The sequence below is a fragment of the Dendrobates tinctorius genome, unplaced genomic scaffold, assembly GCF_039654945.1.
Source record: "Dendrobates tinctorius isolate UK_male_01 unplaced genomic scaffold, ASM3965494v1 ptg000083l, whole genome shotgun sequence".
Taxonomy (NCBI): Eukaryota; Metazoa; Chordata; class Amphibia; order Anura; family Dendrobatidae; genus Dendrobates; species Dendrobates tinctorius.
In genome coordinates, this window is record NW_027361751.1 from 24,192,246 (window position 1) to 24,207,556 (window position 15,311).

Genomic DNA, 15,311 nt, shown 5'->3' on the forward strand with positions numbered 1-15,311 from the left:
TATAATGGTACTGTACACCGCAGGAGAATCTGCTGCGGATCCGCAGCAGAATCCGCAACGTGTGCATATACCCTTCGGGTATTGTTCTTCATGCCACCTCTGGCAATACAGTAGTGCATTCACTGATGCAAGCTGTGCTTTAATGTGATATGCTTAGACGAAATGTGCTATTTCTGACCCTTTTAATGCCATCTGTGTCTTTTAGGTGGTCTCGGAAGGTCCTCCCCTGCAGTGGGTTACGCTACATGTTATTTTAGAGGTAAAATACTACTTTTATTCCTGGCTTATATAATCAGACATGGTGTCACGATTCTGTTGTTGGATATCCCGGTACCAGGGGCTCTTTCCCTTTCACTAACGCTAGGGACATCCAGCTTGCCCTGTTCCACAGATTACTTCTGATGGTGAAGACACCGGGCCACGTAGCTTGCTTTAGCTCCTGAATCTGCCCTCAGTCTGTACCCCTCGCCCACCCAAGGAAGAGGGGAGTAGTGGAGTACCGTAATACACCAACCAAATTAACAAGGTAATGCAAACAGAGATAAAGGAAAATGCCAATCATACAAATATACTAACGTAAACACCAGGGAGTGAAGGATGGTGAATAAAGCAAAATAACAGAAGAAGGGTATTAGCTCACACCCAAAATATTGTAACAGTCACAGATAAATCCACCAAACGCCTTCTCAAACAACAACCCCCAACCACTATCTCCAACCATGCAGCATAACCTAGCTCTGGCAAAGAGTGCTTCCCAGAATATATAGGAGAGAGGAGTGGCTAACAGTGAACAGCTGAAAGCCTCCTCTCTGTTTCGGTAATACTGTGACACATTGGCTTAGTTCACACACTTGTATTAATGCCATTGGAGAAAATGAAGGGGAACCTTTTCTTTTGGGAAAGGTTTCCTACATTTCTTTTTTGTTCCCGGGTCTGATCCATTTTATGGTATAAAACATATAACATTTGCATGTACTGTGACCATCTCTGATCCACTGGAGTCTTAGTCCCACGTTTACTTAAGTAGAACTATACGTACATGGTGATAACTGCAAGGCCAATGTCAACACTTTTAACCCCTTTCTGCCATTGGACGTACTATCCCATCCATGTGCCCTGGGACTTAATTCCCAAGGACGGGATAGTACGTCATAGCGATCAGCGGCGCCCCCCGGGGGGAGCGCCGCTGATCGTGGCCGGGTGTCAGCTGATTATCACAGCTGACACCCGGCACTATGTGTCACCGGCACGCTAACCCCTGGCACACTGCGCTCAAACATGATCGCAGTGTACCGGGGGTTTAGAGAAGCATTGGCAGGGAGGGTCCCTCCGTGCTTCCCTGAGACCCCCAGCACAGCGCGATGTGCTGCGCTTCTCTGGGGGCCTCCTTCCCTGCAGGTCCCCGGATCCAATATGGCCACGGGGGCCTTCGGGGTCCTGCAGGGAGCCTGCTTCTTCAGTGCCTGCAGAGAGCAGGCATGAGGAGACCTTGTGCAGCGCCTGTCAGATTGCTGATCTGACACAGCGCTGTGTTATGTGTCAGATCAGCGATCTGACACATGACAGTGATGTCCCCCCCCCGGGACAATGTAATAATGTAAAAAAAAGTGTAAAAATAATTTATAAAAAATCGCTAGATAAATAAAAAAAAAAATATTCCCTAATAAATTCATTTTTTGGATATAAAAAAACAAAACCAATGAAAGTACACATATTTAGTATCGCCACATCTGTAACGACCCGCCCTATAAAACTGTCCCACTAGTTAACCCCTTTAGCGAACCCCTTAAAAAATAAAAATAAAAAAACAAAGCAAAAAACAATGCTTTATCATCATACCGCTGAGCAAAAAGTGCCGTAACGCTCAAAACGTCATCTTTTTTTTTTTTTTTTTAATTTCATTTATTGAACCTCAGAACAAGAAAGAATGTATAACATACATATTTGCTTATGGTAGTGAGCAGTATACAGAGCATACACATTTCCATCTATTATTAAGTACAAAGCAAAAATTGCACACTCTTATTGATATACAGGGTGATATATACATAACCCCTCAAGCATACGCAAAGAACAACAGGCTGTACATTATGAAGCATGTATGTCAGTCAAATCTCCCAAGCCTTTATCGTGTTACTCAGATAATAAAATCTAATTGTAAGTTCCTAAACTACAACTACAACTATATCAACTGTTATTTACTATTTCGCAGCCTAGTATCTTACATCATATTGTCTCACATGCGATGTCTCCACCTTGCAAAGTAAGATGAGAGGAATTCCACCTCTCCCAAATCTTTTCAAATTTACCCGGGCATCCTCTATTCTGATATAACGTGCGTTCGTATGGAACAATCGAGTTTACCAAGTCAATCCAGATTCTAAGGGAGGGACCTGAATTTCCCATCCAACGCAGTGCCAATACCTTCCGTGTCATAAACGGCGTCTCACGCAGAAAGATCCCGATATGGCGACCCCAAATCTCCTCATCCCAGACCCCAAACAAGCAAACCAGTGGTTCAAAAGGGACAGGGGCCTGCACCAGGGATGGCAAGAACAATGTCACCTCTTTCCAGTAATGTAGGATAGTGGGACACTGCTATATCATGTGAATGAAATCTGGTGAGTGACATCGCAAACATTCTGATGTTTGAAATCGACTGACCTTAAAAAGTAGTGTCGGAGTCAAATATGATTGGTTTATTATATATAATTGTATATTGTATCTATTATTAATAGATGGTGATACTCCGATCGGAGACTCCAGGATCTCTTCCCACTCCTCTCCCTGCGTATCGGGGATGAGTCTTTCCCACTTCCCTTTAATAGAGCTTATGGCAGATTCTGCTCACACCGACAGCATGTATGTATACAAAGAGGAGATAAGGCCCTGGGGACCCTGCAAATTAAGGATTCCTATCAGAGGTAGAGACAAAATAGTATGGCCCACACACCTTGTGTGTGACTGAAGAGCCGATCTTAGCTGTAGATAGCGGAAAAATTGGGATCTCGGGATACCACGTGTAACTTGTAATTCCTCAAAAGACATTAAGGTCCCCTGATCATACAAGTCCCCCATCGAGGAGACGTTATGTTGAATCCAAAAATCAGTGGATGGGTGATTTAGTAATTCGGGAAAATAATCATTATTCCACAGGGGCATTTCAGCTATAATATCCTTAAATCCAATCACTTTCTTAATTTGCCTCCATGCTAATCGCGCCATTCGGAGCAAGAGTGGTAGACGAGGGACATTAGTCTTCTCCGACTCCAGGAAACCCAGTGGGCAATCAGTTCGTGCAGCATGAAGCAGGCGATTTTCAGAATTGGCGAGATAATTACTCGGTATCCATTTACTTAGGGCTTTAGCCTGCCCAGTCAAATAATATAGGAAAAAATCTGGTAACGCCGCCCCACCTCCTTTTTTAGGCCTTTGTGGGGTGGACAATTTAAGTTTACTCTGTCGCCTAATTGGGGGACACAGAACCGTGGGTGTTATGCTGCTGTCCACTAGGAGGCGACACTATGCATAATCTGAAAAAGATTAACTTTGGCTCCTCCTCTGCAGTATACACCCCTGAACGGCGTCAGCCTTCTCCAGTTTTTGCTTAGTGTCGCAAGGAGGCACACCTTTTTTTCTTCCGTTTTTTTCCTTTTTTCGTCCGGAAATACAGATGAAGAAAAGTGGGTCTCCAGCGAGACTCCCGGCATGGCTCCCTCCTCGGTCCCCTATTAGGGGTACCCGGTTGAGGTCGAGGTGGCTATTCCCCATGTCGCTCCCTCCCCAGTCCCTCGGGTCCTGGTTCGAGGTCGAGACCCCCCTCCTTCCCCAACCCCTTTAAGGGGTCTGGGTTGAGGTTGAGGCGAGGATGAAGACCCCCTGACGGTGACAGACGCACCCTCCCTAATCCCCCGCAGGGGGCATTAGGTTGAGACGCCTCAGGTAGGGTCGGAGATCAGGCAGCATTCCGCAGCTTCCAGGGACCCCAGGCCGGCTGAGGGATCCTGTTGGGGCCGGGGGAGGGTGCGGACTGGATGGCACAGCAGAGACAGGGCTTTTCTGCCTCCCTGTCTCTGCAACAGCAGCGGCTCCATAGCGCTTCAGGGGCCCCCCATACAGAAACCGCTACCCCTGCTACCCCCACCGCTATCCAGTCGACCATTCTGGGGGGGTCTGGTACAAATCCGCCCCCCCCGGACTACCGCGCCGCTCTGGAGCCCTCCTGGGCATCAGGCCTCTAATTTAGACCGCTGCTTCGGCCTAGCCAAAGCCGCCGCCTTTTCCCCGCCCCCCGGCCCGCCCCCCGGATGACCAAAATGACACACTGGAGTGTCATAGAAGGGGCGGATTGAGGCAGAAAGGGCGCGTTTTTACACAGCCCAGCGTGCCCTCTTCAGCTCTCCGCCCCCTCCTCCCTCTCCTCAGAGTCCCGGTGGCCATTTTTTCTGGATGAGATCCAGGAGAGGAGCATCACAGCGGTCTCCGGGGGGCACAGAACTGGGATCTGTCGGCGCTGGACCTAGGGGCACACCGGTGGGGTAAGCTCACAGCTGGGTTCTCATTACTCAGCTGTGAATCTATACTTCCTATAAGGCTCTCTGTGGGTTCCCTCTGCGTAGCCACCCCTGTACGATCCCTTATAGCCAGCCTCTGTGCACTATGCCGGGCTCAAGGAAGAGAACCAGGCAGGAATGTTTCTATGCATTCTGCACAGCCTGCAAAGCCACGCTCCCTAGTGGCAGCACGTATCCGCACTGCCGGGACTGCATCCAGAACTCTGGGTCAGAACCCCAGGGAGTCCCTACTGACGCTTCAGTGTCACAGGCCACGCCGGAATGGGCAACTCAGATGTCTCAGTCTATGTCACAGTCCATAGACAACCTAACTGCTACATTACTGCAAGCTCTACAGAGTCGGGCCCCGGCTATGGACGGTACACAGCAAACGGACAGCTTGTCTCAGGAACATGCTGCTTCCGACTCTCACAGACGTAAGCGGACCCACAGGTCTCGATTACCTGAGTCGCACTATAGCACAAGGTCGTCCCCCTCCAGGGAGAGACAGCGTCATTCCAGGTCTCCTGGGCAGTCCCCTGCCACAGACAGACAGTGCAATTTACCACAGGGATCCCCCACCACAGAAGACCCCCGCCCCAGGTCGCCCTCCAGGGATCACCTTAGCGAGGCACAGGATTCAGAGGGCATCTGTGACTCCGACTCAGATAACGAAACGGTCAGGTCCGTGGTACCTTCTCCCCCTAGCAATACAGCGCTAGTTGAGGACATAATTTCTGCCATTCATCGGGTGCTAAAAATTCCAGAGTCGGCCCCGGAAGTCCCAGAACATAGGATTTGCTTCGAAAGTGTTCAGAAACCACCTAAGCTCTTCCCTAATCACCATGAGTTTGAGAAAATACTTACCAAACAGTTTGCGCAGCCTGAGAAAAAATTCGCTAATCGCAAATATTTGGAAGCGAAGTACCCCTTCCCACAGAAAGACACCAAATAATGGACAGATCCACCTGAAGTGGACCCTCCGGTTTCTAGGCTAGCAGCGCAGACTTTACTCTCTCTGCCGGATAGCTCAACCCTCAGGGACGCAGCAGACCGGCAAGTAGAACGCATGGCTCGTTCTATTTTCGAAGCGGCAGGCGCCTCTCTGGGCCCTGCGTTTGCTTCAGTTTGGGCAGCCAAGGCCATCCTGGCTTGGGCCAAAAAACTACAGGAGGGTCTTCAGGCTTCAAATCCTGAGCTCTCGGACCAAGCGGTCCAGATAGCAGTGGTAGCAGACTACATGATTCATGCAGCCCTGGATTCCGCCAGAGGTGTAGCGGGAATAGCATCAAACGCCATCACGATCCGACACATCCTCTGGCTGCGAGAATGGAAAGCGGATGCGGCCTCAAAGAAGTCCCTCACGCGACTTCCGTATTTTACTGGAAGACTTTTCGGCGAAAAGTTGGACACCATGATAGCCAATGCCACTGGGGGTAAGAGTACCTCTCTCCCTCAACTAAAACCGAAACGCACGTTTAAACGAAGAAACCAGACGCGATTCCGATCCTTTCGGAATTCCTCGGGCTGGTCCGTTTCGCGCCCAGTGCAAAACCGTAACCGTTCTCCACGCAGAGACAACCCACGGACGCAGCAGCGACCGGACAGGTCTTGGCAGTCGAAAGCAGGCCAAGTGAAACCCAAGGGAGGAAAACCTCAGAACTTCGCTTCATCATGACTCGCGACCTCCGGAAGACACCCCACCAGTAGGCGGCCGACTTTTACTCTTTCAGCAAGTCTGGCTGCCTATTACAGAAGACAGGTGGGTCAGGGAAATAGTGTCTTCCGGATACAAGATAGAGTTCACTTCCAGCCCACCGAACCGGTTCTTCCTTTCTATTCCTCCAACAACACCAGAAAAGGCTCGTGCTTTCCACCAAGCGGTTTCCTCTCTCCTTCAATCAGGAGTTGTGGTGCCGGTTCCCGCGAACGAGAGATTCTGAGGATTCTACTCAAATTTGTTCGTAGTCCCCAAGAAAGGAGGCGGCGTCCGACCCATACTGGACCTAAAACAGCTCAACAATTACGTACGGGTCCGTCATTTCCGCATGGAGTCCCTCCGGTCCATCATTGCATCCATGGACCAGGGAGAATACCTCGCCTCCATAGACATACAGGATGCGTATCTCCACATACCAATTGCTCCCGCCCACCAAAGGTTTCTCAGGTTCGCGGTCAACCAAAACCACTACCAGTTTGTCGCCCTTCCGTTCGGACTCCTCACGGCTCCAAGAACGTTCACCAAAGTCATGGCGGCCACCATGGACGTCCTGCACTCAAGAGGCATCCTAGTTGTCCCGTACCTGGACGACCTCCTCATCAAGTCTCCCACTTTCAAAGACTGCGAGGTCAGTGTCTCAATCACACTAGACACTCTGAGTCGCCTAGGATGGCTAGTCAACCTACAGAAATCGTCGACTATCCCAACTCGGACTCTAACATTCCTGGGAATGGTATTCGACACCGCCAGGGGCCTGGTGCTCCTTCCCAAGGACAAGACACTGGCCATCCGTCTGGGAGTTCGCACACTCCTTCGCAGTCCTCCTCGATCTCTCCGGTTTGCCATGAGAGTCCTCGGCAGGATGGCAGCAGCAATAGAGGCAGTGCCATTTGCCCAGTTTCACCTCAGGGTCCTTCAACTAGCCATACTCAGATCTTGGGACAGGAGCCCCTTCTCCCTCGACAGGGAGTTCAGGTTGACGTCATCAACCAGGAGGTCCCTGCATTGGTGGCTCAAACCAACCTCGCTTACACGAGGGAAGCCATTCCTCTCAGGACAATGGAAGATCCTGACTACCGATGCAAGCCTGACAGGCTGGGGGGCGGTGCACCTACATCACAGGGCACAGGGCAAGTGGTCACCGAGGGAAGTGACATTGCCCATCAATGTTCTGGAAATCAGGGCCATCCTCTTGGCACTGAGAGCCTTTCATCACTTGCTTGCAGCCTCGCACATACGGATACAGTCGGATAATGCCACGGCTGTGGCATACGTGAACCACCAAGGCGAGACCCGCAGCGCCCAGGCGATGAGAGAAGTGGCTCATATCCTCCGCTGGGCGGAAGACACGAGGTCGGTACTTTCTGCGGTACACATTCCGGGTGTAGAAAACTGGGACGCCGACTTCCTCAGCAGGCAAGGAATGGACTCGGGGGAGTGGTCTCTCCATCCCGAGATTTTTTACCAGATCTGTCAACGCTGGGGAACCCCGGAGGTGGACCTAATGGCATCCCATCTCAATACCAAGGTCCCCAATTTCATGGCCAGGACACACGACCCGCGGTCGCTCGGAGCGGATGCCCTGGTCCAGGACTGGTCCCAGTTCCGACTCCAGTACTTTTTTCCACCCCTCCCCCTAATCGCCAGGGTCGTGAGGAAGATCAAGCAAGAGGGAGTTCCGACCATCCTCATCGCGCCAGACTGGCCCAGACGTACATGGTACGCCGACATCGTCCAACTTACGGCAGACGCCCCCTGGCGTCTACCCGACCATCACGACCTTCTATCTCAAGGTCCGTTCTTCCACCAGAATTCAGGGGCTCTCAATTTGACGGCATGGCCCTTGAAACCTGGATTCTAACCCAGGCAGGTTTTTCACCGGCAGTCATTGCAACTATGATCAGGGCAAGGAAGCCTGCCTCCGCCAAGCTCTATTATCCTACCTGGAGAGCTTTCTTTTCTTGGTGCGAATCTCATGGACAAGTCCCACTCCCTTATTCCCTCCCGAAGGTACTAGGTTTTCTTCAATCGGGCCTAGATGCCAAGCTATCCTTAAGTTCGCTTAAGAGTCAGGTGTCGGCGCTTTCAGTCCTTTTTCAAAAGCGCATTGCTATTAAACCGCAAGTAAGGACTTTCATCCAGGGAGTTTCCCGATTTGTTCCTCCCTACAAACGTCCGCTGGATACGTGGGACCTCAATCTGGTCCTGACAGCATTGCAAGCTCCACCCTTCGAACCTCTTAGAGGAGTTCCACTCTCCATTCTGTCTCAGAAAGTGGTTTTTCTAGTGGCGATCACCTCGTTACGCAGAGTGTCGGAATTGTCAGCACATTCCTGCAGACGGCCTTTCCTAGCCTTTCACCAGGACAAGGTGGTTCTCCGCACGGTACCATCCTTCCTTCCGAAGGTTGTGTCCAACTTTCACCTTAATGAGGAGATTTCACTGCCTTCCCTTTGCCCGGTTCTGGTTCATAGAGTGGAGAAGGCTCTGCATACGCTTGACCTCGTCAGAGCATTGCGGATTTACGTGTCCAGGACTGCACCTTTCCGGAAATCTGATTCCCTCTTCATTCTTCCGGAAGGTAGTCGCAAGGGGATGCCAGCTTCCAAGGCTACCCTTGCCAGGTGGATCAAGTCCACCATACATGAGGCCTACCGACTTAACAGTTCCCCTCTTCCGGCTGGTATCACGGCACACTCTACACGGGCAGTAGGGGCCTCCTGGGCCATTCGGCATCAGGCTTCGGCACAACAAGTGTGTAAGGCGGCCACTTGGACTAGCCTACACACGTTTACGAAACACTACAGTGTTCATACCCAGTCCTCAGCGGATGCGAGCCTGGGTAGACTGGTTCTGCAGGCGGCAGTACCCCAAGTCTAGGGAACTGTCAACACAATATTCGTCCACTGCTTCCCACCCAGGGACTGCTTTGGGACGTCCCACGGTTCTGTGTCCCCCCAATTAGGCGACAGAGTAAAGGAGATTTTTGTGTACTCACCGTAAAATCTCTTTCTCTTAGCCTTTAATTGGGGGACACAGCTCCCACCCTGTTGCCCTTACGGGCCGTTGTTTACTGTTGAGTTCTCATATTGTTCTTTGAGCCCGTACATAGTAGCCTTCTTACAGGCATGGTTATGTTATTTAGTTACGTTCCTCCTTATGCTTTGGCACAAAACTGGAGAAGGCTGACGCCGTCCAGGGGTGTATACTGCAGAGGAGGAGCCAAAGTTAATCTTTTTCAGATTATGCATAGTGTCGCCTCCTAGTGGACAGCAGCATAACACCCACGGTTCTGTGTCCCCCAATTAAAGGCTAAGAGAAAGAGATTTTACGGTGAGTACACAAAAATCTCCTTTTGGTCTAGTTTTCCCCCATATAAAAGATGTGATCTGGGAATTGAGATTCACAATGAAGGATTTGGGCACCATTACAGCACTGTGCTGAAGGGAGTAGCTAAGCATAGGGAGCAATATCATTTTAATCAGGTTAATGCGTTCGGCTACAGATAGCGGGAGTTTTCTCCAAGTTGCAAATTTAACTCTAACTAGTTCCAGCAGTGGGTGGATATTAAGTTGTGAGTCAAGTGTACTGTTATGAGATATGTAGATACCCAAATATTTAAAGCTAGATACAATAGACAGCGAGGAGAGAGCCTCTAGTCGGGGCATCGGGGCATGGGAGAGGGGTAACAGGGCGGACTTCTCCTAATTTATATATAAACCTGAATATTTACTGAATCTATTTATAGTGGCAATTACTTGCGGCAGAGTTTCCTCCGCTTCATCCATAAATATCACCATATCGTCATCATATAAACCTATGGTATCTACTCGACCCGCTATATCTATACCCTTAATGCCAGGGGAAGACCTTATACGTATTGCCAGTGCCTCAATCGCAAGGGTGAAGAGGGCCGGGGAAAGGGGGCACCACTGACGAGTCCCCCTATGTAATGAAAAAGACTCAGATATGGAATTATTTACATTAATACAGGCTTTAGGTTTCATATAAAGTATTTTGACCCATTTTATAAACTTATCACCAAAGCCATACCTCTGCAAGCATGCGGAGAGGAAAGGCCACTCAAAAGAGTCAAAAGCATTGGCGGCATCTAGCGATGCCAGTGCCCATTTGTTGTCTGGCATTAGGGAGCTATATTGGACTATCGACTGGACTCATCTGATGTTAATGGAAGTGCTCTTACCAGGCATAAAGCCCATCTGGTCAGGATGTATAAGGTTCAATATAATTGAATTCAATCTGGTAGCTAGGATCTTAGTAAAAATTTTATAGTCCACATTTACTAAAAATATGGGACGATAAGATCCAAATTCCAAAGGGTCCTTCCCCTCCTTCCTAAGCACTATGATATTGGCCTCATAAAAGGATTCAGGCATAGATTCCTCTTCCCAAATCCCCCGAAATACCTTTATCAAAAGTGGCGTTAATATATCCCGATATTTCCTGTATAATTCAATAGGAAACCCGTCTGGCCCAGGGGCCTTTCAGAGGCCATGTTCGTCATGGCATTTTCAATCTCCTCCGCAGTGAATTCAGCGTCCATAAAGGCTCGCTGGTCAGGATCTAATGTAGGGAATGTTACATCTGACAAGTAATCCAAACACCCCAAATTATCAGAATCACTTTTAGATTCATATAATGACCTGTAGTAATCGTAGAAGCAGCCGGGTATCTCCTCGGTTGAAGACACCAACGAATCATCCGACTAAAGAATCTCTAATATTGTATTAGAGGTATTATGTTGGCGTACCAGATAGGCCAAAAATTTGCTTGCCTGATTTCCCAGCTCAAAATAAGACTGACGGGCAAAGAATAATTTACGCTTAGATGTAACCTCTGAGCAGCCAACCACTCAATCCTATTGCCGTTAGTTTGATTAGATAAGTATGCAGCCTCTGAGTCTTTCAATCGTTGCTCCATCTCATCATCCTCCCTTGAGGTTGCCCGCTTGATATAAGAGATCGTGGAAGATAAGCAACCCCTCAGATATGCCTTAAGGGTATCCCAAAATAGATTGATATCCTGAGGTTCTGGATGGGACGAGATGCAACAGCGCAATTGATCGATCGTTCTATCGGGAAATACTATCAATTTCAGCCAGAAAGGGTTCAACTTCCAAACTATCCTGTTATTTAGTTGCCCATATTTAAATTTAAGAATGACCGGGCTATGGTCTGAGATCCCCCTACTGCCATGTTCTATGTTATCCAACCACATCGCCAGACCACTGGATCCGAATATATAATCTATGCGCGATAGAGAGCGTTTAGTGGATGAGTGACAGGTATACTCTCTCGACTCAGGGTGACGCACCCTCCACAAATCCAACCACCCACTACCCTCCATGAATAGTGACAGCTGAGTTGCATTTGGTGGAGGGACCCCCCCAGATATTCCATCACCCAATCTCAGTTTATCAAGGCAGTTGTTCATGACCATATTGAAGTCTCCCATGCAGATACCATCTGCATCTGGATAATTTAGGGCAAAACACATCGCCTTCTGAAGAATGGACATATTAGCCGGGGGGGATTATAAACACATAGAACTACATATTTCCTGGTATTTAACAATGCATATACGAAGACAAAACGACCCTCAGGATCCCACCGGGTCTCCCTGGCTTCCCATCTAACGTCTCTATGTACCAACAGTGAAACCCCTCTCGAATAGCTAGTATGGAATGCATGAACAGACCTTTGTACCCAAGGCTTCTACACGCACCGAGCTGTATCCCTGGTCTGGTGCGTCTTCACCAAGGCCACAATGTGAGGGTGATAGTGTCTAATCTGCGAGAAAATCTTGATCTTTTTCCAAGGGCTTTTTATACCTCTCATGTTCCATGTCATACATATCATCTCAGACCCCATTTTTACTCCGCTGGATATGACGTATATCATTACCCGAGAGACACCACATAGAGATTTAGATTGCTGTTGGCTGTGACTTCTTCCTAAAGAACAAATAGAACCATTATAAAGAAAAAACAGAGTAAAAAAGCAACAAACAATATTGGAGCAGAGTCCTGTGCTCCCATCATGAGATAAACAAGGGGATAGCATCACTGAGCTCAGTGTCCGGTATTGTTGGTAATCGGGATGCCTGCGGAAAAAGCTCCAGTCAAACCATTAATAGAAGAATTCTGACTAACAATAGATACATTAGGATTCCTTCGCGGCAGACCCCTTGTGGGACCGCAGCCACTCAGCCGCTTCCGCTGGATCCGTAAAAAACATAGAAGAACCCTCGTGGACCACCCATAGTCGGGCCGGATAGATCATTGAGTACATAACATTCTTCTCCCGGAGCCGCTTCTTGATTTCCATGAACTGTGCCCATTGTTTCTGAAGTTCCATGGAGAAATCTGGGAAAATCGAGATTGTGGCATTGTTAAATTTAATGGGAATTTTTTGCCGTGATAGACGTAGAATCGCATCCCTGTCTCTGCAGTTGAGGAGACGTGCCAGGAAAGGTCTAGGTGGGGCTCCAGGAGGAAGAGGCCTTGTAGGGACCCTGTGAGCCCTTTCCACAGCAAATGTTGGGGAGAATTCATCCCCCAGAGAAGTTTTAAGCCAATCTTCTAGAAATTGCTCCGGATGTTGACCTTCAAGCGTTCCAGCAGACCAATAACTCGGATATTATTCTGACGCATTCTATTCTCCAGGTCATCTGCTTTTTGCCTCCATGCGTTCATAGAGCCCGCCACTTTCGTTAGCTTGGCCTCCATGGGTGTGATGGTGTCCTCTACCTGGGACACCCTTGTCTCCACCTCCGCAATGCGCCCTTTCATGGCCTGCATATCTTGCCAAAGACGCCCCACCTCGGTGTACACGTCCTCTATTTTCCCAGTCAGCGATGTCCTGGTTAAGGAGATGGCCTGCATAAACTGTTGGGACGCCTGCTTGAGGGTTAAATCCTCCTGCTCGCTCTCCTCCTCACCCCCCAGGGGGACGATTTTTACGCTGAGCCTGTGAGGGGTTATTTCTAAGGGACTGTGTTGTATCAGAATGGCTAGTTCTAGCAAACTCTTTCAATTTCTCAGCTGCTCCTGACCCCTTGGAGCGGTTCATCTTCAATAGAAATATGGCACAGCAAGGTAACAGGAATGGTATATTCTGGGGGTTCCCTGGTCCAAAGTTATAAACACAGCAGGGCTATTATATGTGTCACGGCACCGCCAGACTCAGGGCCTGCTGTCCCGGCCTCGGCCAGTAGGAGGCGCCGGACTATCACATCACCGTCAGACTCAGGGCCTGCTGTTCCGGCCTCGGCCAGTAGGAGGCGCCGGACTATCACATCACCGTCAGACTCAGGGCCTGCTGTTCCGGCCTCGACCACTAGGAGGCGCCGGACTGTCCTATCACCGTCTGACCCGTGGCCTGCAGTCTCGGCCTTGGTCTCTGGGAGGCGTTGTGCTTCAACCCCGAGTGGTGGCGGCGATAGTCATGAGGTTCCTGCGCAGGCGTCCGCTGGACGCAGGCTTCGCTCCTCGGTCAGTCATGAAGGGGCTGGTGCATTACCATCCAGCCTGGTCCTGGGGGCGGTCCGGATGACATCATCAGGCCACGGGCCTGTAAGGGATGACCTGATCCCTCAAATACCTTGGGACTGCTCTTGCAGGCCGCCGGATATATTCTTGGTTCCCCTGCGTGTTACTGTGTGAATTACTGTTGACTGACTCTGACTTTTGCCTGGACTTCTGACCCTTCTTCTGCCTAACGATTCTGTACCTCTGCGACTCTCCTGGTTTATGACACTGACTTCGGCCTGGATTCTGACTCTTCTTCTGCCTAACGATTCTGTACCTCTGCGACTCTCCTGGTTTATGACACTGACTTCGGCCTGGATTCTGACTCTTCTTCTGCCTAACGATTCTGTACCTCTGCGACTCTCCTGGTTTATGACACTGACTTCGGCCTGGATTCTGACTCTGCTTCTGTCTAACGATTTGGTACCTCTGCGACTCCCCTGGTTTATGACTCTGGCTTCGACCTGGTATCTGTCTTTGCTTCTGTCTACCGTGCTTATACCATTTCTGCCTGACTGGTTTAGTCTCAGATATCATTACCTTTGTGTCCTGTGTTGGAACACCTTTCTGGCGACCGTCCTGCTCTGGTCTTTGCTCCTATTCAGACAGCACCTCCTGGGCTCTGCTATAAATCCAGATCCCTGTATAGGGGTAAAGGGTATCAGTGTTTCTCGGGGTGTTGTCCGGCTGCAGCCCAGACCGCAGGCAGACGTCACAATATGATGGTGACAGAGTCCCAAGAGCAGCACAGAGCAGGGGGGCCACGCAGAGAGGTAATGTCCGGCTCTGAGCAGCAAACGAGAACCCCTATGGCCAGGAGGGGATCCGCAGTGCCCACAGAGACAGCAGCCAGGGAGGGGTCCAGAGGCCCCTGAAGTAATAACGTCGGCAGGCTAGGTGACTTAGCTGGGGGGAGCGCGGGGCCCAATCTTCCAGAGCACTCACCGCTTGTCCCCCTCAGATCCTCAGAATGTGTGCTCCTGTCAGCGCTGCAGTGATGGGAGCTGGCTCCGCGTCTCTTACAGCCACAGCGCGCGCTTCTGAAATTGGCCGCGTCCTCGTGCAGGCCCCGCCGGCCACCCCGGCCTTCACAATTATCAGCCCACTGGAGCCCAGCGACGTCCTCCCGCTGGGGTCCAGGAGTGTTCCAGAGTCCAGGGGGGGTGCCGACACCGGCAGGTATGTCGCAGTAACAGGGGTCCGCTGGCCGGATAATTACAGGATGTCAGGAGCTCTCCCTAAGTGTGTCCTCTCTCAACCGCTACATAGCCACGCCTGAAAACGTCATCTTGTCCCGCAAAAAAACGAGCCGCCTTACAGCGTCATCAGTGAAAAAATAAAAAAGTTAAAGCTCGTAGAATAATGCGATGCAAAAATAATTATTTTTTTATATAAAATTGTTTTCATTGCATAAAAGTGCCAAAACATAAAAAAACGACATAAATGAGGTGTCACTGTAATCTTACTGACCCAAAGAATAAAATAGCTT

The 15,311-nt window shown here is 49.8% G+C and overlaps 1 protein-coding gene across 5 annotated transcripts in view; it reads left to right on the forward strand.

The window, feature by feature from the left end:
- The window catches only part of CENPK (centromere protein K), a 121,149-nt gene that overhangs the window by 83,541 nt on the left and 22,297 nt on the right, over positions 1 to 15,311 (forward strand). For all 5 annotated transcript variants that reach the window (XR_012233864.1, XR_012233866.1, XR_012233865.1 and 2 more), the window contains exon 10: positions 206 to 259. Coding sequence is in view for 2 of the 5 variants with exons in the window: in XM_073584239.1 (XP_073440340.1) it covers positions 206 to 259 (54 nt within the window). In the remaining 3 variants the exon portion in view is untranslated. The remainder of the gene's footprint in view (positions 1 to 205; positions 260 to 15,311) is intronic.